Source organism: Corvus cornix, chromosome 2 (assembly GCF_000738735.6).
Source record: "Corvus cornix cornix isolate S_Up_H32 chromosome 2, ASM73873v5, whole genome shotgun sequence".
NCBI lineage: Eukaryota > Metazoa > Chordata > Aves > Passeriformes > Corvidae > Corvus > Corvus cornix.
The window spans coordinates 4,826,103-4,848,586 of NC_046333.1; the positions used below are offsets into that span (position 1 = coordinate 4,826,103).

Consider the following 22,484-nt stretch of genomic DNA (forward strand, 5'->3'; position numbering starts at 1 on the left):
CGGGGCGGTGCGGGGCGGTGCGGGGCGATGCGGGGCGATGCGGGGCGGTGCGGGGTGGTGCGGGGCGATGCGGGGCGGTGCGGGGTGGTGCGGGGCGGTGCGGGGCGGTGCGGGGTGGTGCAGGGCGATGCGGGGCGGTGCGGGGCGGTGCGGGGCGGTGCCTCCCGCCGCTCCTGACTCAGCGCCCCGCCCGGCGGGGGCAGGAAGCCGGGCGGGCCGGCCGGCCCCGCTCCTGTCACCGCCTGCGTCAGAGCCCGGAGTTTTCCACTGACGGAAAAGGGCAGCGCGGGGCGGCGCAGCCCGGCCCGGCCCCGGCAGCGGAGCGGGAGGCGCCGCGCCAGGCACCGCCGCTGCAGCCGGAGCCGCCGCGCCGACACCGCCGCCGCCGCAGGTAGGGACCGCCGCGGACAGCCGGGATGGGGATGGGGATGCGGGGAAGACGGCGTGGGGGGCGAGCGGGAGGCTCGCGTTTCACCACCGGGGGTTGCGACTGCGGAGTCCGGTCGGTGCCTGCCCGGCGCGGGGTTCGGCTGTCGAGAGCCGGCTCGGAGCCGTCCCGCCGGCCGGGGGTCGCTGCCGGTGCCCGCCGCCCGTTCCCGGCGGTCGCGCCGCCCCGGCGCCGTCTGGCCGCGCTGCTCCCGCCCGCGGGCGAGCGGAGCCCGGCGGGGCTGCGGCTGGGGCTGAGCCGCCGGGAAGCTCCGGGACCCTCCGGGGCAGCGGGACGGCGTTCCTTGGGGGAACGGGTGGGGGTTTGTTGCGCCCCCGACACACCCCCCCGCACTTTCCCGTCGGCTGTGCTGTACAGAGACCCGAACACCTTTATAATATTTATTAGGAGTAGCGCAGAGTTCCCCTCTCACCCCCGCCCCGGTAAGTCCAGGCTCCGCTCCATCCCCACCGCCGCGGTTCCAATTTTTTGATGTTGAGAGAAAGGTTGGGGGGGCGGGGGGAGCCTTGCCGGCTCGCGCTTCCCCAAATCCGCCCGGCTGGGGATGCTTTCCCGTCGCTACAGCAACACCTACCGACGGGCGCACGGAGGGACCGACGGGCGGACAGACGGAGCGGGGCACCCCCCACATCCCCCGCCTCCCGAAATAAAACATCGCGGCTTTTACAGCCCACCTGAAAAAAAGGAGGAAAAATAAAAAAGGATACCCCCGCCCCCAACTTCTAAGTTCTCTCAGGTTTCTATAATTTTTTTTGCCTGCGCCCCCCACTCCCTCCTCTACCCCCGGCATCCTCAAAAGTGTCTGTCACCTCCGAGTTACATAATGTCGCTGTAGGAAGAGGCTGACACACAGGGACAGCCCTTTCCTAAAGCAGCTCAGCCTTACTAACGCCTGGAATGCCAACGCCTGGGTGGGATGGATGGAGAGAAAAGCCTCACGGCCGTTTACAAAACTCGAAGTCACAGAATGAGGAAATTCTTAAGGTTGGAAAAACCCTCTAAGATCCCCGAGTCCAACCCTTAACCCAGCACTGCGAGGTTAAGTCTTGTCATTTGTTACCATGAATTGATGTCCAATTATTATTTTAGTTTATTACTTTTTCATGAAAATTATTTTAATTTTCTCTGCTGAGCAGTTTGCTGATATAGCCCGTCAAGGTGTGTGTGTGGGGTGGGGGGCGGGGTTATTTTCAGGATGGTTGGGTTTGCTCTCCTCCCGGAGAGACTCCGCAGCTCCCGGCAAAGCCTTTAATAATTCAGCACAGGAAATGCGTGCGTATATATAGCAGGGAAGGTAACGCACAGCGTGTACCTACAGGAGGACAAATATGGAAACCTGGTGTGAATTATTCATGAGGTGTGATCAAATAGAGGATTTTCCTAGACAAAGCACACTTCGCTGTTTTCCTGTTTGTTAGAGCACAATCTGCGCTGAGTACATCCGAACCTCCTTTCATTTTGGGCCGTGTCAGATAACCTTTAATGCATTTGCTAAAATTTCTTACTTACCTTTCAAGCTGTCAGCAAGAAGTAAGGGCTTGGTACAAAAACCTGACAAGCCTTTTTTGTTGTTTTTTTTTTTCTTTGTGGCCTTCCAGATATTAGGAGATGGGTAAACACTTCTGCTGCTTTTTCCGGGGAAGGTGTTTTGCCTGTTCAGTCTCTGACAGGAGAATAAACTCGTGGTGCTACAGGCTGATTCATGCTCCCACTCCACAGCACGACGTACTTTGGGTTTTGCTGTTGCATAGTAGGCAGAGGCTATTTTTAACCGGAGCAAGGTTATGAAACCTTAGACCCAGCTGGGTGAAAATAATCTGGTCTGAACTGGAAAGCACAGCTTTATGTGGCTGGGAACACGCGTGGGACTGTCCCCTGGAGGGTCCTGGTGGGATGATCCCGCTCCCCTTGGCTCCAGTCAGCCCCGAAATTGGGAAGTGCTGTCATCAGGAGGCTGTCACGGAGGCACAGGGGAAACCACTTAAGTAAATATGCAAAGAATTAAAATAGTTAAATGATCGAGCAATGAATCAGTGCTGATAGTGTGGTTATAATTAAATAACCCAGAGGTGTTACTGGGATCATCACTGCTGTTAGACATCAGATTTCTGGGATAGCTGAGCGGGAAGCTCAGCTCCGCAGCACTTTTTGGTGATTCTCACAGCGAGGTCTCTTTACCCACAATAAACGGCAGCGTGCAAACAAACACCAACCCCAGCAACTCCCCCAGCTCTGCTCCACGAGCTGCCTTCGGAGCCGTACCTGGCTAAAATATGCAGTGGTGTTTTTTAAACTAATATTTACTCCTGCTAGACCTGCACAGCCACTGCAGCTCTGGGGGAGGGAGAGGGAGCCGCTCTGACTCACAGTCTTTAACTTGCTCCCAGCACCCGAGCCCTCGTCCCGGTGTGCTGGGAAGAGTCCACCTTCGTGTCCTGGGATGAGGCCACTTTGTCTTGCTGCAGGCAGGCAGCTGAGCTTTAAAGTCAGGAAACCAGCTCAAAAAGTCACTGGAAAACAAATACTTCTAGTGCATTGTGCTGAGTATTAGGGGTTCAGAGGTATTGTTGTTTTCTTGATGTTCCCCAAGTCAGTTGGCAAAAGAAACTTTGCTTTCAATAACTCATGCACAGATTTGGGAGCCTTCCATTCTTTAGGATGCTCCACCGACAGAACCCCAAAATTTGAAATATTCTTGCTCCTGGGTGTTCTCCTGCGATACCATGGGAATTGTGGCACAAGCAAAAGGCAGCTGCTGGACTCGCCGTGAGGAGTTTCCTTTGCTTTGCTTGCACTGCTGCGATCGCCTGACACTTCAAAGCACATCTACAGCCCCAAAATACAGCACGGAAACATCTTCTCCTCGTAATTCTGCCCAGAGCCACGATGCCTCTTTGTGCAGTCTCCTGGAGACTGGACACTGGTAGGGACTTTTAGTTGCCTTCCTCTGCACTTGGCTAAACAAATGCCAAACCTTCTTAAATCTAAATTACTCGAAATATTTACTGTTGAGACGTCGTCCAAGAGGAGGATAGTTAAAACATTAATTCCTTGCATTCCAGTGTGTTAGGGCTTTGCCCTGTGACTTGCTGGGTGCCAGAAATGGGACTTTGCAGATCTGATTCCCTTCCCCCCAACTAGACTGCCCCCCCTCGCCCCCCCCCCAAACTTTAATGCTTTAAAAAAAAAAAAAAAAGGAGGGAGAGAGAAAGAAAGGAATGCACATCTGGGCTAAATATTTGTTAGAAAGTATTCCCAGGATAGTGGGAGTTCTGGTGCCAGAGAGGAATTCCTGCGGGTTTGATCCATTGCATTATGTACTTGTTCCAAAAGCTGTTTTCAGTAAAATAGATGAGTAAGAAGTCTTAGCCAAGAACAGAATGTCTTTTTTGGCAACTGAAAGGAAGATAGGATTATTTTATTTCAGGTTATGTAAAAAAGAAAAGGAGAAGATGGTAAAATCCTGCACTCGGTGGTACCTGCAGAGATTTGCAGTGGCAAGCTCAGATGTAGATATTTATTTTTTCCATGCTGCTGTGGACATTTTTGTGACTTGCTTGTAAGACACCGCTGTGGGTTTAAGGTCCCTTGCAAAATTACTGCAATTAAAATATCCTCATTGTGTCTGGGCTTTTTTGGCTGAGTGGCCAGTGGCCTCAGTGACATGGCTTTAAAGGCAGCATCCAAATTGCTGGTGTGAATTCTGTCCCCACGTGCCAGGGAGAGGAGGGGAGCAGAGGATCATCCTGGCTTTGACAGTAACATGTCCATCTGGAGGATTTTTTGGGGTAGGGTAGATGCCTACATCGATGGGTGCAGCTCCACTACATCGCTCCTGAGAAGGATTTGAAAACTTGGAAAACATCACAGCCATAAATCAGCAATGAGGGGGAAGGTGTAACAGTGGAAAATTAATATATTTTGGCTGGTGGGCAGCAGGTTCACCAGTTTTTTCCCATTAGCTGGGATTCCTGTTTGCACAACACCTACTTGGCATCAACAAAACAATAGGTGTCTTGAAGAAGACAGCATGCCAAAAGTGGGGTTTTTCCCTATTCATTTGGCTCATTCTCATAGATGGGGAGCTGCACACACCTCCCTTCATCCTCCTGGCTGATGACAGTATTTAAAAAATAAATAAATAGAATTGCACCATCTTATGCACAGCTTGCCTTGGCTCCAGCTTGGTGTTTGTGTAGCTCGGTTCGCTGGCTGGAGGAGAGTGCTCTGGTTTTCCCTGTGGGGTGGTTTGGGGGGATGTGGTGCAGCCCCTGATGGGCTCTTGGGTTGGCAGGTGACCTGAGCATCAGGGCTGCTGCATCTTTGGTCCAGGCCTGGGAGTTAACCCTGTCTCAGCAGCATGACCTTGGCTGCTCCATCACCCTTCGGTGTCTCCCACGAGACTTGGATGTGGTCAGCATCGCATCTCTGAGGGCATTTGCTGTTGGACATGTGTCCTACAGGCATTTTGGGGAGCTGGTGCCTCCCTCCCTTGGCTATAGTAGCATCCCTCACTGTCATCCGTCACTGTCCTTTGGAGCATTCTCTCTGCAGCAGGAACTGATGCCCTTTCAAGCTACACAAGTGGGATTTTTTTTGCCAAGTTTTTGCCTGTTCCAGGTGGGCAGTGGGGTCTGCAAACCTCTGGCTGCAGCCCAGGCTTTGATTCAGACCCCTGCCGTGGATTTGGAGAGTTTCTTTGCTCCTGGTTGTTTCTTAAAGCAAATGTGAGACAGAACAAGAGGCACATGCACAAAAATAATACAAATCAAAGGTTTGTTATTTGCTGTTTTGTGGCTGCCTGTGAGCTCAGCTTTGCTGTGGAGCAGGCAGGAAAGGGGTTAATCCAGGTGTCGGGTAGGACATGTGCTGCTGGGGCTGGACCGTGGCCAAATCCACCTTCTCTGCATCTATTTTGGATTAAGGCCAAAAAAACAACAACCCCTCTGTGGCAAAACCACCTGCAGCTCCAGGTCTGCTGAGGAGGAGGAGGAGGGATGGAGGGATCACTTCTCCCCAGCTTCAGGGGACCATGGGGGACATACTGGCTCTGTAAGTAAGCCTTGCAGAGAATGATTAACTTCTTCAGGCCAGGGAAGTGCTTCATCCAGGGACTTTTTTGACCTTTTGGGTGACTATTGTCTCCTGGGAAGCTGGTGGTAAACATAATTAAGGGAGGGTTGGTGCAGGGCTTGGAAGGAACTGTGTGTGCTCCTGTCCTGCAACGTGATACTGCTCAGTGCTGTCGGGACACTGAAAATCCCATCGTGGGGAGGCTCTGAAACTGGTGTGGTGTCTGTGCTGCCTCCTCAGGGCTGTCAGAATGGCAGGTTTAGTGGTTTTTTGTTGTTTTTTTTTTTTCTTTTTCAGAGGCTTTAATTAACTTCAGACATGCAAAGCGGAGTGAGAAAGTGTTTGGTTTGCAAAGAATGAATTTGGCCGGTGGAGAAGTTTCATGTGGTGGGAGGGGATGTGGACTGGGTGTCTGGCACCCCTGTATCTGCACTGTCACTGTCCCAGGGCTGTCTACTGTCCCACCACTATCCAAATTGTAGAGATGCTTTAGCTTTTGTGTATTATGGGGTGGCTGGAGCTCTCCCCTCCTTGCTGGGAGGAATTCCTGGGCTGGGGCTGAATCTCTCCCATCATGGTTGTGCCTTACAGCCTGGTGGGATGGGGCCAGAGCAAGTCACCCCTCTGGCTGCAGCCTGGCTCTCGGCTCTGGGGATGGCTCACTGGCTCCAAAATAAGCTGGCAGTGGCTTCTGCAGGAGCAGGGGCAGCTGGGGTGGTGTTGTCAGGGTCTAAAAGGGGGAATGATCTGTCATCAGTGCAGGAGCATCCCAGGTTGGGTGGGTGCTGCTACCCATTAGAACCATAGAATATCTTAAGTTGAAGGGAGCCACAAAGATCATCAAGTCCCAACTCCTGGCCCTGCACAGGACCACCCCAAGAATCCCACCCTGTGCCTGAGACTGTTGTCCAAACCTACTGTGGGCAAAGTCTGTAGCTTTTGTGGGGTTTTTTTTGTCCTCTGAATTTGCACAAACTTTATAAAAGCGAAGTTTAAAAGATGCAACGCAGTTATTTTTGGCTTTTCTTTTATTTTTTTCCCTTTAAGATGAGCAGGGGCAAAGCATGCAGGAAATTTAGGAATCTAGGCAAGTACAGAGTGCCTTTGTTTTTAATTAGCTGCGTTGTTTTTAATTGCTACTATGCTTGATACATAACCCAGCCTAAACAAGAATAGCTTATTGAATGGGGGACTGACTATGAAAGGCACCGTGAGGAGAAGGGCTGTTCTTCACAGTTGATATATTTGTATTTCAGTGCTTCATTTAATAAGTCTGTTTCCCCGGGGGGCTGTAGCAAGTAAATCATGCCAACAGATTGTTTTCTGCAAACTGGCTTATTTTTGTAATTAGCAAGACGTTAAAGCTGTAACTGCATAGAAAGCGATCTGGGTGAGGAGTGAGCATAAAAGAATTAGTAAGCAAAATGTAATACTTACTGTTTGATAACATTTGTGTTGATTGAATTGGTTTCTGGACAGTTTGTTGTCTGGGATGGTCATTTTCTTTCTGCAGTGTTGTCAAATGGGAGAGAAATTCACAGGTGTGCACAGTGAGTGTAGTAAGGGGAGGTGTTTTAGGGGAGCACTTTTTGGGGATCACATCTGCACGGCCAGGTGGATCTGATGGGGAAGCCTTGCTGGGGGTTACAGCTGTCCTGCTCATCACTGGAAACTGCCAGTATTTCCCTGGCTTCATTTTGCTTTTCTCCTTTGTTTTCCAGTTATATGACAAAAACGGCGTCACCATGAGCGGAGTATTGAAAAGGAAGTACGAAGAGCTGGGGGATGACAGCACCTACTGCTCCTCCTCCTCCTGCTCCCCCCTCTCCTCCTCAGCATCCTCAGGCTGGGACACTGATGAGGAGAATTCCCGTGGGGAGCCCAAGCCCAGCTCTGCCTTAACGTCCAGCTTCACCCGTGAGTACCTCTGGCTTTCCCAGGATCAGCCATGCCTCTGCATGGGTTTTTTATAGGATGTTGGTGGGTCGTGACCACACAGAGACCGTCTTGGAGCACACCCTTATGGGTAGAAGTGGCTGTGATGCCAGCTACCTGTCATGACACCAATTTATAATCATCCAGCCTCCCCACAGTGGTCTTCCTCAGCCCTTCCTTCCAGTATTTATTATTCCTTTAGAATGTTTTTGCTGAAGTCTGGGTTTCCAGGCATAGAAACCCAAGGACCTGGGTGTGCAGAGGCATGTGGGTGCCTCCAAGCCCCTGCTGCAGGACCATCCCACCAACCCTCAATTCCCTGTCAAGCTGTTTCACAGGAAAAAAACTAATCAGACAGCGAAGGCCCGTAATGCTGGTTTTTAAAAATGATTAACCAGTAGTGTAATTACCATTTCAGAACTTGTTTCCTACGTGAATTTGGTACTTTGCCAAAGAACATGACACGTTTGACATTGCCTCCGCTGCTAGTACAGATAAAAGCTATTTTGTTTTCCCAGCAATATAAGTTTTGAGAGCTTTTAGGAAAACACACAGAAGGCAGTGTTGTAAAGCCCTTTATCTGCCATGAGAAGAGAAAAATAAAAAGTACAATAGAGGAACATCTTCATGGAGGAGAAATAGTCCAACCTAGTAAATTATACTGAACACCCACTGTATATAGCAGTTAAGGTCCACTTAGCAGACATACACAAACACGCAGCGGTCTGAAAAGGCTTTAGAAGTCTTGTAATAATAAAGAGTCTCATTCTTGCTTGTCTTCCCAGGTTTTGTGACAAAACAATGAACTTTTTGTATTCTCTGGCTCAATTGGAAAAGGGTCAGGAATGGGAAAACAATTTCGGAGGAGGGGTGCAGGGAGAGAGAAGCAAATGCCAAAGTGCAGCAGCTCGGCCAATAGACGATCGTGGTGGTTAACTTGCCTACTGATAAAGAGCTCGTGTTTTAGGAGATTGAGTCAAGGTTATTGTGAAAATGCAACTCACAGTGCAAAGATATGATCAGAGTGACTGCAGGGCCCAGTGTGAACCCCCAGCTATTGAGCAGAAGCTGCTGACACAGCTGGGTGAACACTTTTTTTTCCTTTTTTTTTTTCACATGAAACCGAAACACTGTATTTTGGCAAGTGAGACCTGTGAAATGTGGGTGCAGTTAACTGTCCAGTCTTGCACTTTCACAGCCCTTGGGGCCCACCGAACCAGCTGAGCCCCTCGGGTTCTTGTAGTCCTTTCCTTGGATCCCACTGTAGGGCTGCCTGTGGCTCTGCCACCAGAGGAGCCAGGCTTGATCCCAGCTCTGCAGCAGTCACCCATCCTTTCTGGGTTATTTTTTTCCATGGAGGCAGCTGAAGCACCCATGCACCAGCAGAGCATGGGACCTGAAATACCTCCCCACCACAAATTTGGGTGTAGCTGGCTCTTGTTCCTGCCACACTCACGCAGCTCTGCAACCCAGGGCTGCTGAGCCTCGCTTTCCTTTCTTGGCCAGCCACACTCGTGGAAACTCACTGACTCTGAACCTGCCCTGACTAATTAATCCCCCTCCATCTGCTGCATTTGCACGTGCAGATGTGCTAGGCCAGGTATCTCTGGAGAGGCTCTGCTGTAAATGGTGTGTAGCATGTTTCAGCAGTTTTAAGATAAACCAGAGTCATGTATTGCCATGTTTACCCGGGGATCACCTGCACAAAGATTAACATCTTTGCAGCTGCTCTCAAATGAGTCTCTGGAGATTAAACCATAGATTCAGAGTTCCTCCCAGTGGATGGTGAAAGGAAGTACCAGAAAAAGCAGACATTGGGGCTGTTTTCTGCCCTGCCACAAAAGCTGGAGCCATGCAGCCCTGGAAATGCCAATGCCCCGGCATCCTGGGAGCAGACCAGGGGCTCCTGAGCGTGGGGCAGAGTGGATTTAGAGAGACAGATGTGTAGGATGGCTGGTTGCTTGTTCATTATGCTGTGCCACACGTGAAGAATAAGCAAATGGATGTTCCCTGGGGGAAGTCAAGCGGGAAGGAGAAGCAGCAGCCGCCGCGTACGGTGAATCTCATCGGTGACTCCGATGCAGCGGGGCTTGGCTTAGCTTCCTCTCCATCCTCATCCCACCTTTGAAGTGTTAGCTCCTAAAACACCACCAAGCAATGTTGTAGCCCTGTCCCATCGTGTCCCTGTTGAGAGACTTACTTGCAAGTCCCACCTGTTTGTAGTATTTCTATTCCATCTGCAGCATGGCAGCACTGACTTCGTGCTTTCTTTTTCTTTTTTTTTTTTTTTTAATTCTCCCCTTTTTAGCCACATCTATCCTGAAGAAATCCAAGAGACTAAAGAAGAACAATGTGGAGTTTGACCGGGTCACTGTGTTTTACTTCCCACGCTGCCAGGGCTTCACGAGTGTGCCTAGCCGTGGGGGCTGTACCCTGGGGATGGTGAGCAAACACAGCTCCTCCCGGCAGTTCACGCTGGCAGAGTTTTCAAAGGAGCAGGAAAACGTCCGTCGGGGCAAACTCGAAGAGAAATTAAAAGAGGAGAAGTTGGAAGCGTTGAAATGGAAAGTGAGTAGGAGCGTGGGGCTGGGTTGATGAGGAGCTGGTGGATGTTGTTAGTTAATTGGCCAATTTTTAGTAAGAGCCTCTGAGACTTGGGGGCATCAATCCTTGGCTCTCAGTTTGGGTCTCCAAGAAACACAGGCTCTGGTGGGGAATCTGCATTTAGCTCTCCACCTTTGAAAGGTGATGGAAAGGATGCTGAACATGTTTTTTACTCTTTTGGTAGTAGCTCTCCATTCTGGGATCCACTTGAGAATCCTCTTGGCATCTCCTGAAGTCTTTTCATTTCTCATTTAGATACTTGATATCCCAGGACACAGCTTCAGTCAGGTGTCACATCTCTGTGGGCTCTGACTTAGATACTGATCCTGAGGCTGGCCACCATGGGGTGGAGGTCATTCCTTTCTTGTTTTCCCTGAGCTGGGGGTTCCAATGGCTCTGAGTCCCAAACAAGCCCCTAATGCTTTCTCCATTTTTCGCCCTCAGCTAACCATGAACGGCACGAAGGAGTCCGAAGAGGCCAACCAGCTCACCATCGAGGACATCTCCGACGACGACATCGACGTCAGCAACGTGGACCTGGAGGACGGCTTCTTCCTGCAGCCCTACCCCGCCAAGAAGAGGCGCGCGCTGCTGAAGGCCGTGGGGGTGAAGAAGATCGACAAGGAGGAGAAGCGGGAGCTGCACAACATCCGCCTGTCGCGGGAGGACTGCGGCTGTGACTGCCGTGAGGTCTGCGACCCCGAGACCTGCAGCTGCAGCTTGGCAGGCATTAAATGCCAGGTACTGCCCTCGCCCTGGGCACGGGGGGGATGCCGCGGCTCCAGCTGTGCGTTAGAGCAGGGGGGTGTGAGCAAGTTGGACAAAGTTGGGGCAGCCTGTAAATCCATCTGCTCCTACCTGCACTTGGAGGCGAGGAGAGATCTTGGAGCATCCCTCAGGCTGCAAGGCAGACTCTGCTCGAAACTGTCCTCTTCCCAAATCACACGTGCAGCCATTCCCACGCTGCCAGAGCCTGCAGTGAGAATGTCCCTGCTCTGCATCCCCACGAGACTCACACCTGCTTGATCTCCTGTTGGAGATGGGCCACGTGGGAATGTCTTCAAGGAAGAGCTTCTTGCTCCTCACACGAGGCTGCGCTTTCTCCCCCTCCTCCAGGTTTTATTTTTAATTCTTTTTTCTTTTGGTGTGTGTCACAAATCCCAGCACGCTCAGGCAAACGTGGGAGTGTCAGCTGAGCGTCAGCCCACAGCGAGCTGTGCAGGCCACCTGCACTGTGGGATAATCCCTCTGTATTCAATTAGTGAGTTATATTTTTCAGGGTATTTTTTGCGAGTGCCTGCCCAGCTGTATTTGGGGAGCCTCAATGCCTATTCTGGGCGCTGCTCGCTCCCTCGGTGCCGTGTTTGGAGGCTGGGGGTGGCGGAGGTGGGTGCACACGGGTGCTCCATGTGTATGTCACAGCCCCCCTCTAGTGGCTGCTGCAGACCAGATAGTGAGATCATTAAACAGCAATAAAGAAAAAACTCACTTTTGCCCCTTTATGTCTCCTTTTGGACCATTATATTTTGCCTTTTTTTTGGAATCTTTTAATTTCCTTCACTTGTACTGAAATCCAACTTTTTATGACACCTCTTCAAAAGAGCAGAGTGTCTCTTTTTGGTTTGTTTTTTTTTTCCTGCTTTTAAACCCCTCAGCTGCCACTTGGTTTCTCAGGGCAGACGAGTCACGGGCAGTTTTGGTTTTGTGCCACCGGGTTCCATCCTAATCCTCCCCCTCTGCTTCTCCCTGTGCCAGATGGATCACACCTCCTTCCCCTGCGGCTGCACCAAGGACGGCTGTGGCAACACCGAGGGCAGGATCGAGTTCAACCAGGCCCGCGTGCAGACACATTTTATCCACACCATCATGAAGCTGGAGCTGGAGAAGCAGCAGCAGAGCAGCGAGAAGGTAGCGGAAGCTGAGCCCCCGTTCCGGGAGCGGCTCCCGCCGCTGGGATGCGTGGCAGGGAAGGGCTCCTTGGAGGAGCATGCAGTGCCGCTGGCACCTGCCTTCCAGTTCAGCCCCGACCTGGAGGCCCTGGGGGAGAACAGCTGCAGCAGTGACATGACAGACTCCTCCATCTCCTCCCACCCCAGCGAGGACCTGGAGGAGCCCTACGAGAGCCTCCCCTCCGACAAATCCCAGTCAGACGTGGATGACGACGGCTTGGCGCGCATCCTCCACTTCAACGACTCAGATGCCGAGGAGGAGAGCGGGCGTGGCCAGGATGACCTCAGCTGCTTCCACCCCACCGACTTCTTCATTGAGGACCACGGCAGCGAGGCCAAGCCTGTCCCTGGCCACTTGTCCCACCTCTCGGAGTGCCTGGATGAGAATGCCAACCAGGACAGTGGGGGTTTGCTGGAGGATGCAGCCCACGTGAGGTGTGAGGGGCTGTCCTGCTGCGCCTCATCCTCCACTGAGCCCTGCTCCAAGAGCTATGCCGATCTCAGCCTTTCCTCTGATTCCTTGGATTTCTTCCAGTCCTTCTCAGACTATAACTTGGGACCCCTTTACAACTCCTTAAAGGAGTACGAGAACCTGGATAACTTCTCAGCATTACAGTTTCAGTTGCCTAATTTCCCTGGCTTCCCGCAAGCCGGAGATCAGGGCTCCTGTTTCTTGGAGTCCCTCATTGGTTTGTCCGAATCCGTCCCTGAAACCCCAGCCCCTTTCACAGACAATCAACTTTTGGAGGATGCCATCAAGTCATCGCTGATGGAGACAGTGAAAGTGTGAAACACCTGCATGGCTCGGGCAAGGACTGATGCCAACAGGAAAACAGAGAAACAGTTGGACAGGCAAACTTTCACTGAAAGGATGATGTGTGCTACTCAAATATAAGGAGGAAAAAACAGCAACAGCCCAAGACTTTCTAAGCAAATGAACTATTTTTGGTCTTTATAGAACATGGTCGTTTTGACATACTGCAGCTACAATCAGTTCTCTTGCTGTTTGTGCAAAAATTTCTAAACTTTCATGATGGGGTGGGGAGGGGAGGGAGGGAAACAGACTTTCACCTGAGAATTTCCTTGTGTTTTGTATGAAAAGACCTGTTGAGAAATACTCCTCGCTAACGTTGCCAGTCGTCCATACAGCCCCTTCTAGAAACGTTTCAGTGTTGCAGGAACTTTTTAAGGCAACTTTTTGAAGCTGTATTTATTGTGAAAATTTGTGGTTTGCGTAAGAGTTGACCCGACACACTCTTACGTTTAAATCTGACGAGGTTTACAGAAGAGATCCATACACTATATACATGATCATTCTTCATCTATTTATTGCAAGTTCCAGAATTTAACTAGCCACTGAAGCTTGAACTAGCATGAAACCTTATTTAAATTGGTAATACCTCAGATGTATTATGTGTACAATCATATTTTTTTGCATAATATATCTGTATTTATTTATTTTCTACCTGTAGTACATGAATAGCACTGTGGTTTGTCGATGACCTGGAAGGGCAATAAGGTCTTCAAGAGGAAGATGACCCTGGTTTTTCTGAGTCTGAATAATGTTGGCTGTTTGGTCTTCACTTCACATTTCTAAAAACACTGAACAGAAGTGGGTGGGAGGGGAGGGATGAGGGAAGAGTTCATGCAACATCCCTTGGTTTCTCCCGGCCTTGTAGCAGACATGAGAATGGTGTCTGGTCTGCCTAATACCACTGTGGAGAGCAAAACAAGCAAAACCTTCAACTATTTAAGAAATGACATGAACTAGCTCGAAACAAAACCCAACCCCTTTTCTTGTAAATTATTTTATAATTTATTTAATTTCGTAAGGATTTGGCCATGAGATCTTTCCCCATCAGTTATGGTGCCTGAATATGCAGAGGAACTGTCAGCAGCAGTGGGGAGGTGTAACCATAAGGACCTGGGCAGCCCTTGCAAGGGGCTTTGGGAGAGCAAAGCCAAAACAGCAATGCTGTGCTCAAGCTCCTCAGCAAGTGCTCCTTCGGACTCCCCAAAATCCAGTGGGTCACACTGATTGTGCTATTTTTTTACATAGGTGAATCGGGTAATTCAAGCAAAACAGTTGGATATGAATTTTATTGGGTTATTTATTCTGTGAGTACAGTTTTTGAGGGAAGAAACAGCAACACCTGAAGACCAAGCTGAAAAACTGAAGGCTTTTGGTTTTTAAAATGAGATAAATCATCGTGTTTTAGGAAGGATACTGGAGGCTGCCTTGGCCTTTTGCTATTTAAGTCAGTCTGAGAACATGACACTATTTGGCCATGAGATGTAACTGGACAAAAAATCTGAGCATCAGTGATACACTAAGTGCCTACACCAGTGGTATGGAAAAAGCTAAACGGATTCACAACCTGCCGGCTTTAAAGTCCCCCTTGGAAAATTTGGTGATGGGAGTGATTCCCGGCATTACCAGCACAGGAGGAGGAGACAGTTCTGGTGTCCCAGCCCTGCTGCCCTGGGAGCAGCTGGAGGGAACTTCTGGGGGTGCAGAGACACACAGACAAAGGGGAACAACCCCAAAACACAGATCTGAGGATTTTTCTATTGGCTGAACTGTTTCTATCCCCGACCACAGGGATGGTGCTCTTGGATACCTGCTCATCGACAGGTGCCTCACTGCAAACCTGCCAGCAATTTAGGAAACTTCTGGCGTACGAAACATGGGTTGCTTGGGTTTTTTTAAATCCTTCTTGTTGCTATTTAATTGTACATCTTCTCTGGTATTGAGCCGGTCAACTTGGAAGTGGAGCTGACCCCCCACGGCCACGAGTGAGTCCTGAGCCCACGCTTGCCGCCGCTTCCTCCCGCAAGGCATCGCCCCTGGGGCAGGAGGGCGACTGTAGGAATACTACTGGCAGATGGAGGATTTCCTGGATATATCTATTATTATTATTGTTATTATTATTATTTTTATTATTATTATTGTTATTTTTTTGTTGTTGTCATTGTTTCTTCAGACTGAAAAATCCCTCTTTCAATTATCTCCTAGGTGGTAGTTCCTTATCCTTCAGACTGCATCAAAAAATACTGACAGTTGAAAGTCTGGTACCATTCTGTATTTATTGGCACTAATATATTTTGTAACATTCCTAAGTTTCTCTGCATATGTATATTTATATATATAAAATATATGCCTATATTTTATATATATATATACACACACTTTTTTTTTAATGAATGATTGGGATTGACTCCTGCCTTTGTGGATTTTTTTTTTTCAATAATTTATTCTTTTTATTTGTGTTGGTGCCAAAAAGAAAAAAAAAAGATTTTTTTTCTCTTTTTTTTTTTCCCCAGGGCACTGAATTGTAAATATATAATTTTTTTTTCTTCTCGGTATCTGTGTAAAAAGTTGCCTGTTAAACAGTTTTAAAACTGGGTATTTATTGACACAATCTGTAATTATCTAATGTATTGGTTGAAACGCTTTGGTTTCAACACAGCTTTATTTTAGCTTTCTTTGTGTATATATTGTGATTATGTTGCTTAAAGGTACAAGTTAAAAAAAATGCTTTATTTTTACCTTATCCATTTGCATTTGTTTATAAAAAAAAGCATATTTGTCTACAGCTGCTGTCTCTCATTTCATCAAAGCAATATGAAGAAATTTCCATTACACTTTCAATAAAAGAATTTTGTTTGAATACGGCAGTGTCTTCTCCCATGTCCTTTGCTGACACAATAACCTTTTCTCTTTTCCCTAAATAAAGTAAAAATCAGTGCATGGGATGTGGTGTTCCCAAACTTTTTGGGCTTGTGGATGGTGGCGGCTTGTCTCTAAGGGATGATGGAATAGACAACAGCCATGGCAGCATCCACATCACCAAGGAGAAATCTTGGGAAACCCTGGAAACCACTTTCCCTTATGGGTTACAAACCATTTCTCATTGCCCCATGAGACCCCTGGGACCTGGAAGGATGCAGCTGGACAGAAGCATCACCATGGTCCTGTGCCCCCGGGGAAAAACAGAGAAAATACTCCTGGTCATGGCAACAGCACAGAGAGACCAGGGGAGGATGTGAAGCAGCCCATGGTACAAAGGAAAAAGGATTTTAATAAATCCCAGGAATCTAGATGGGGAAAAGTGCACCTTTCCCATGGGTTTGTGGCTGTCAGCACAGGCATAAATCATAACCACTACCATTGACCTGAAAACAAGGGAAATTGGCCAAAGAATGCCATTGTCTAGTTTTCCATTGGGAATCCATTTTTAAAGGTTGCCATCTGCCCCCAGAGCAGAGAAGCTCAATTAATTGAATGAACTATTTGTTACAAATTATTTACTGAGCTGTAAAAGCAGAAATACTGAAAAGAGGTTCATCCATGGAGGCTGTGCAACACGCGGTGAAGCCCAGGCTGTTTACCCACCCAGAAGGATGTTTGGTTATGGGTTGTTGTTTTTTTTTTTTCTTTTATGGGGTTTATGTCTATAGTTCCCTCTTAAATTAACTATTTTCTGATTGGGAGAGGAATAGTCCCCATCATACAGCTCCAGCTGCAGCACTGGTGGGATTTTGGCTCGCAGTGATGATGTTGTGGCACGCCCTGGCACGAGGCATCATCACCAGACCCATCATCCGCAAGGGACAGTGCTGGAACAGCCCCAAGGTGCTGCATCCCATCAACCAGCCTCTGGCATGGGCATCCCCATGGGGAGCACAGAATCATAGAATGCTTTGGGTTGGAAGGGATTATTTTGAGATCACCTACTTCAGCCCCTCTCCAATGCCTTTCACTAGACCAGGTTGCTCTGAGCCTCATCCAGCATGGCAGTGAACACTTCCAGGGATGGGGCATTCACAGCTTCTCTAGGAAACCTGTGCCAGGTTACCCTCACAGTAATTAATTTCCTCCTAATATCTAATGGAAACCTGCCGTCTGTCAGTTTAAAGCCAGCCTCCCTGTTCTATCACTCCGTGACCTTGTCCAAAGTCCCTCTCCAGCTCCTTTAGGCACACTGCTTTGGAGGCAGCCCAGGACACAGTTGGGGCTTTCTGGGTTGCCAGTGCACGTTGCCAGATTGTGTCCAGCCTTTCATCAATCAACACCCCCAAGTCCTACTCCCCAGGGCTGCTCTCGATCCATTCTCCACCAAACCTGTGCTTGGGATTGGGATTGCCCTGACCCAGGTGCAGGACCTTGGGTTTTTTTCCCATCCCATACGAGTGACAGACTAAAACTCACATGGGAACTTGCCAATAATGGACGACAATGCAGTGCCCTTTCCCTGGGAAAGGCATGCTAACCTCCAGGTCTGAGTTAAAACCTCAGCTCTGGACAACTTCTGCTGAATTCCATGGAAAATGCACGGGGATGGGCAGAGGAAGTGCCAGTTAGAGTGGCAGAGGTCTCGAAGCCAGCACGGATGCACCGCCGAGAATGCTTTCATTGCCCCTGCAGAAGACCTGAGACACCCTTGCCCACGGCAGTGTCCCGCTGCTCAGACACGCTTTACAAACGTGCCCGTTTCCTTCTATCAGCCACACAAGCGACAAAAAAAAAAAAAAAAAAAAAAAGAGATTTCCCCCCAGATCTCCTGCCTCCAAGGCAAGCACAAGCCCTCGGCATGCAGAATCTGGCCCTATGGAAATGCCCTCAGTGCTGCAGAGCCAACACCCCTGCCCTCACCTTGCCCTGCATCTCCTGTGTTGTTTGGTTTGAGTTTTTTTGTTTGGTTTTTCTTTTTTTTTTTTTTTTCCTCTGACGGAGTTAAAGTCCATCCTATCCGTCATTTTATAGCTGTTCCTGATGAGGAAAGTCCTCGGGACTCTCATTCCCGCACGGCGCCAGGTCTGGAGTCACCGAGCCTGGCGTCACAGCCTGTTCCCGTCCCCGGCGGCCCCGGGTCGCCAAATGACTCATCCCTTTTCCGGAGGCAGCTCCGCCACCCGGGGACAAAATGCTTTCTAGTCTGGTGGCTGCACGCACAGCCCGACCCGCGCTGGCACCTCGGAACGAACCGAAAGCGGGCGATGAGTAATGCTGAGCCTCCGGGTGCTGCGAGCAGGGCGGGCGGGGTGGCTGCGTGCAGGGAAAGAAAAAGAAAATAAATGGAAATCAAGAGGGTGGTGAAGCCCTAAGCAAGGTGGGGAGTGCACGGACGGGTTTATCTGGGGTCAGTGAATCACCGATTGCCAGGGATGGGAAGGAGCAGCACTGCCTGGTGCCAAGCGGGGCGGGAGTGCCAGCTGGGTGTCACCGGGCTGGGACAGGTTTGGGTGCATACAGCTGGCTGGTTTCAGCCCTGCCAAGGACGGGGGAAACTGTGGGTTGCAGCTGGTTTAACCCCTTCCAAGGTGCAGCCCTGTAAAAGCAGAGTGGGCAGGGCTTTAAGAGCAGCACCTTGCAGAGGGACTATCTCCAGCCAGCCCAGACACTCCCCTAGGGCTTCTCTGGCCTCACATTTCAAGGGAAACGTAAGCTCCTCCTGGCACAGAGGCTGTGATAAACTGCTGCTCCCTGGACGTGGAGCTGCTAGAGCATGTCCAGAGCAGGCCATGAGGATGCTCTGAGGGCTGGAGCCCCTCTGCTCTGGAGCCAGGCTGGGAGAGCTGGGGGTGTTCACCTGGAGAAGAGAAGGCTCCAGGGAGACCTCAGAGCCCCTTCCAGAGCCTAAAGGTGTTACAAGAGAACTGGAGAGGAACTTGGGACAAAGGCATGGAGTGATGGGACAAGGAGCAATGGCTTTAAAATGAAAAGGGAGAACGGCTTTAAACTGAAAGAGAGGAGGTTTGGATTAGATATCGGAAAGAAATTCTTCCCTGTGACGGTGGTGAGATGCTGCCCAGAGCTGTTCTGGATTCCCCATCCCTGGAAGTGTCCAAGGCCAGGCTGGACAGGTTTTGGAGCAACCTGGGATAGTGGAAAGTGGAAAGTGTCCCTGCACATGGCAGGGGATGGGAACTGGATAATCTTTAAGGTCCCTTCCAACCCAGACCAGGAGATGATTCTGTGAGTCTCCTTCACAGCTACGACCATTAGGAATTTTCAGGGTGCTTAATCCACACGTCTCCATCAGCTTGTTTTACCCCACCCAGCCTGCTGCTGAGTAAATGGCAGTATTGCCATCTACTGGGCAGCTGCCTCCTTCTCCCAGCCTCTCAGCTGGCCAAGTTGCTCCTGGGAAATGCTTGTCCTCCTCTGTGGGACCCGAGGCACCACGTATCTCACAGTATATGAAAGATATCACAGTAAATGAAAACAAAATAAGGCTTAAATGGCCCACTGGGGTTTGGAGGAGAGATGCGGATGTTCTGGGGCTTCACTGGCCTGTCATACACATCCTCAGCTGGATGAAACCATCTCCAGAAGGTAAATGCTCAAAACCCCACCATGGATGCACCTCTATTTTGATTGGGGAAGCTGAGTGAGGACAAAATGCCTGTGCTGGACTTGCCTGACTCCATTACATCAGTAGGTGCATGAAACCCACCAAAACTGGAACATCTGCAACCAGCAGAGCTGAAGTATTCTGTCACAAGCTCAGAGACTGTGAAGACTTTCAGGTCAGCCCAGATGAGGAGGCTGAAAGACTTGAGATGACCTTGACAGCTGATTCCTTGGGGACCACTTGAGCCACACACTGGGGGTAAGATACTACAGGATGAATAACACAGAAGGTTCTCCCTCCAAAATAAACCTGCTCCCCTGGGATCCCCTGCAAAGGAAACTATTACCTGTTACATTTCCCTGGAAATAAATACTTGGCTACTACTTTGGAGTAAATAGAGATGAAAATTTAATGGTACCTAAGTGCTTTTCATAGTCAAAGCATCCCAAAGTGCTTTCTGGTAATTAAGGCCGAATGGCTGTCAGGAGGCAACAGAGCCCCTTGCAGCCACACTCCCAAATATCCATCATTTCTGCCCGCGAGTGAGCAAGGAATTATTGGTGAAGGAGTGGTACAATTTCAACTGCAGAGATTTTGGGGGTTATTCTGATAAAGGACAGCAGTGCCAGGGTAGGATTTGGATGAGGAAATCTCTGTAACCAGAATATCTCTATGCAGCCATGGTGTGGCTGAGGGCCCTATTGCTGAGCTTAGCTCTGTGTGACTTGGAACTCCTGAGCTCTGTTGTATTTTGGGCCAGCTCAGGTGCTCAAGGCTATGAAGACATCCCCATGGGGGTGGTGAGATGACAAGGGACTTCAGGAGAGCTGTGCCCCTTTGACACAGAAGGATGGGATGGGATGGGATGGGATGGGATATAATGGGATGGAATGTTCTCAGACATCCCTAATGGCACAGACCCCTATATTTGACCCGTGAACCCCCTGTTTCACAGCATCTGCAGCCTTACCTCCCAAAATATCTCAAAGTGTTGCAGCCAGCCTTACACCTCACCAGAGCACCCTACACCTGGCAGAGCCAGCCCCCCAGGAGCTATTTCTCCTGTTGCCATGGTTGTCTCCTTTTTCTGCTCTCCACAGGGACGTGGAAAGCACCAGTTTTCCAAAATCTAGTTCATTCCTTGGTTCAGCTTCATCCTCACGACGCAGTGTGTGAGGATGAAGCAGGAAAAGGATGTGGACATTCCCTATGAGCATTATAACACTGTGCCCAGCCGTGTTTTCCCAGTACCACTGGATATTACATTGCTGTTAAACCTATCGTGTCCACACAGTAAATCCTGTGGAGTGCTGCATTTTCCACAGGCTTTCCAAGGTGGGCTCCTGGGATCAGAGCTTTGCCCAGCAGTGCTGAGGAACAAGCAGCTCTAGCCAGGCACTTGGATAGTGACAGGGAAATGAGGCACAGGAGAGGCACACATGCCCTGCCCGTGTGCTGCCAGCTCCTGCCTCCCTCTTATCCTCCACAATAAATCATGGCTGAGCAGCACAAGCTGTTCCTGTCAGCAAAACGTGGAAAGAAAACCTTGCTCTTGGCACCAGGGATGTGATAATGACCCTGAATTAGAGCTGTACGTCTCCAGCACCTGATTCTCCTGCTCCTGTGGGTACAGCCTGAGGTTTCTCCTCCTGGCTGTCGTAGGAACAGGTCCAGTGCTTGCTTATGTGGAGGAAGGATTTAAAGGAGCGATGTCCAGCCTGGATTTGAGGGCAGCTTATGACCAGAGGTTTCAAGCACCTGATGCCCTGTGGAGACAACTGTGGGCAGAAGCAGGGACAGCCCATCACTGCTGTCACATCAGGGGACAAACTGGGCATGGCTGTGGTGTTTTGGGTTGTGGCAAGGCACGTGCATAATCACTAAATTCCTGGCGTGGTCCCAGTAGCAGCAACATCTCCAGTGATTCCCAGCTTTTCTCAGCCCTGGCCAGGGACGGAGGCTGATGAGAAATTGGGACCCCCTGGGACATCCCCAAATCCTCCCATACAGCAAGCACACAAGGTTAGACCCCCCCAGGCATCAGGCACAGCAACACTTCGCTTCTCAGCATCTGAGTAATTCTGGAAGTCGTTCGAGAGGCTCCCTTTAAAAACTGCCATTTCTCAAAGCCTTTGATCAATGTCCTTTCAATTCCTTCTGAAACGCGAAGGAAAAACTTGAATACAGTCAAGCCAAGATCTCAGGTGCCAGTGTGCTCCTGACACAGGGCTGCTCAGTGCTCTTAGAATGGACATTCCTGGGACAGAGCACACCACACCCAGGCTCTTTCAGAAGTGTCCCTGTCCCTGGCAGGGGGGGCTGGAACTAGATGATAACTTCAAGATTCTTTCCGATCCAAACCATTCTGTGATTCTGTGACATAGCAGCAGAAGTCACAAATGCTCTTAAAAGGAGCAAGAACCATCCAGTAATATTAAGGGGTAGAAAAACTGAGATTGAAGGGTTTTTACTTTGTCAGAAGAGGAGAACTCCCAAACTGCTGAGAACCCAGGAGATACTGCCAAGTGCAGCCTAACAAAGTTGAGAGCCAAAAATACAGCCAGGACTTTGCTCCTTCACAAGCCTTACAGAAAATACCACCGGTTTCATTTTAGTTTGCCATAATAAGGAAGATTTAACAGTTTGCAGAGAAGAGCTCTGGGAAACAGAGGTGAAAAGCAGCTCCTGTGTGTGTCATTGCTTATCTGAGGGTTTGCAAACAAACACGGAGGGCAGAGTGCAAGGCTGAGACATGGCACGTTATCAGTCTTGACCCACAAAAACTCCTTTAGCAGTCGGTGATAACCGTGTGGGACATTCCCTTGGTTGGCAAATGCCCTCTAGTGGCTTCTGGAGAGGAGAATTGTGCATCCCCCAAAGAGAGAGGATTTTGCTAAAATAGTGCTATGCCCTAGGTGTGTGCAGGTTTTAGGAGAGATAGGACATAGGTACTTTAAAATTATTAAAGAGCTAAATCGAAACCCTTCATCCATAAATGTGCATGTCATACACAGAAAAAGGGAAGGGGGGGGGGGGGTGTAGGATTCCCTGTGTTTTCCAAGAGGATGGTTTCGTAGTTCACAGAATCACAAAATAGTTTGGGTTGGAAGAGACCTT

The 22,484-nt window shown here is 49.7% G+C and overlaps 1 protein-coding gene across 1 annotated transcript; it reads left to right on the top strand.

Moving 5' to 3' along the window:
* Positions 1 to 353: 353 nt before the first annotated feature.
* On the top strand, positions 354 to 15,685 carry CSRNP1 (cysteine and serine rich nuclear protein 1). The gene is made up of 5 exons (XM_039549445.1): positions 354 to 391; positions 7,243 to 7,438; positions 9,765 to 10,024; positions 10,505 to 10,801; positions 11,816 to 15,685. Exons 2-5 carry the CDS (start codon positions 7,267 to 7,269, stop codon positions 12,797 to 12,799), a joined length of 1,713 nt encoding a protein of 570 aa, XP_039405379.1. The 5' UTR covers positions 354 to 391; positions 7,243 to 7,266; the 3' UTR covers positions 12,800 to 15,685.
* Positions 15,686 to 22,484: the final 6,799 nt, after the last annotated feature.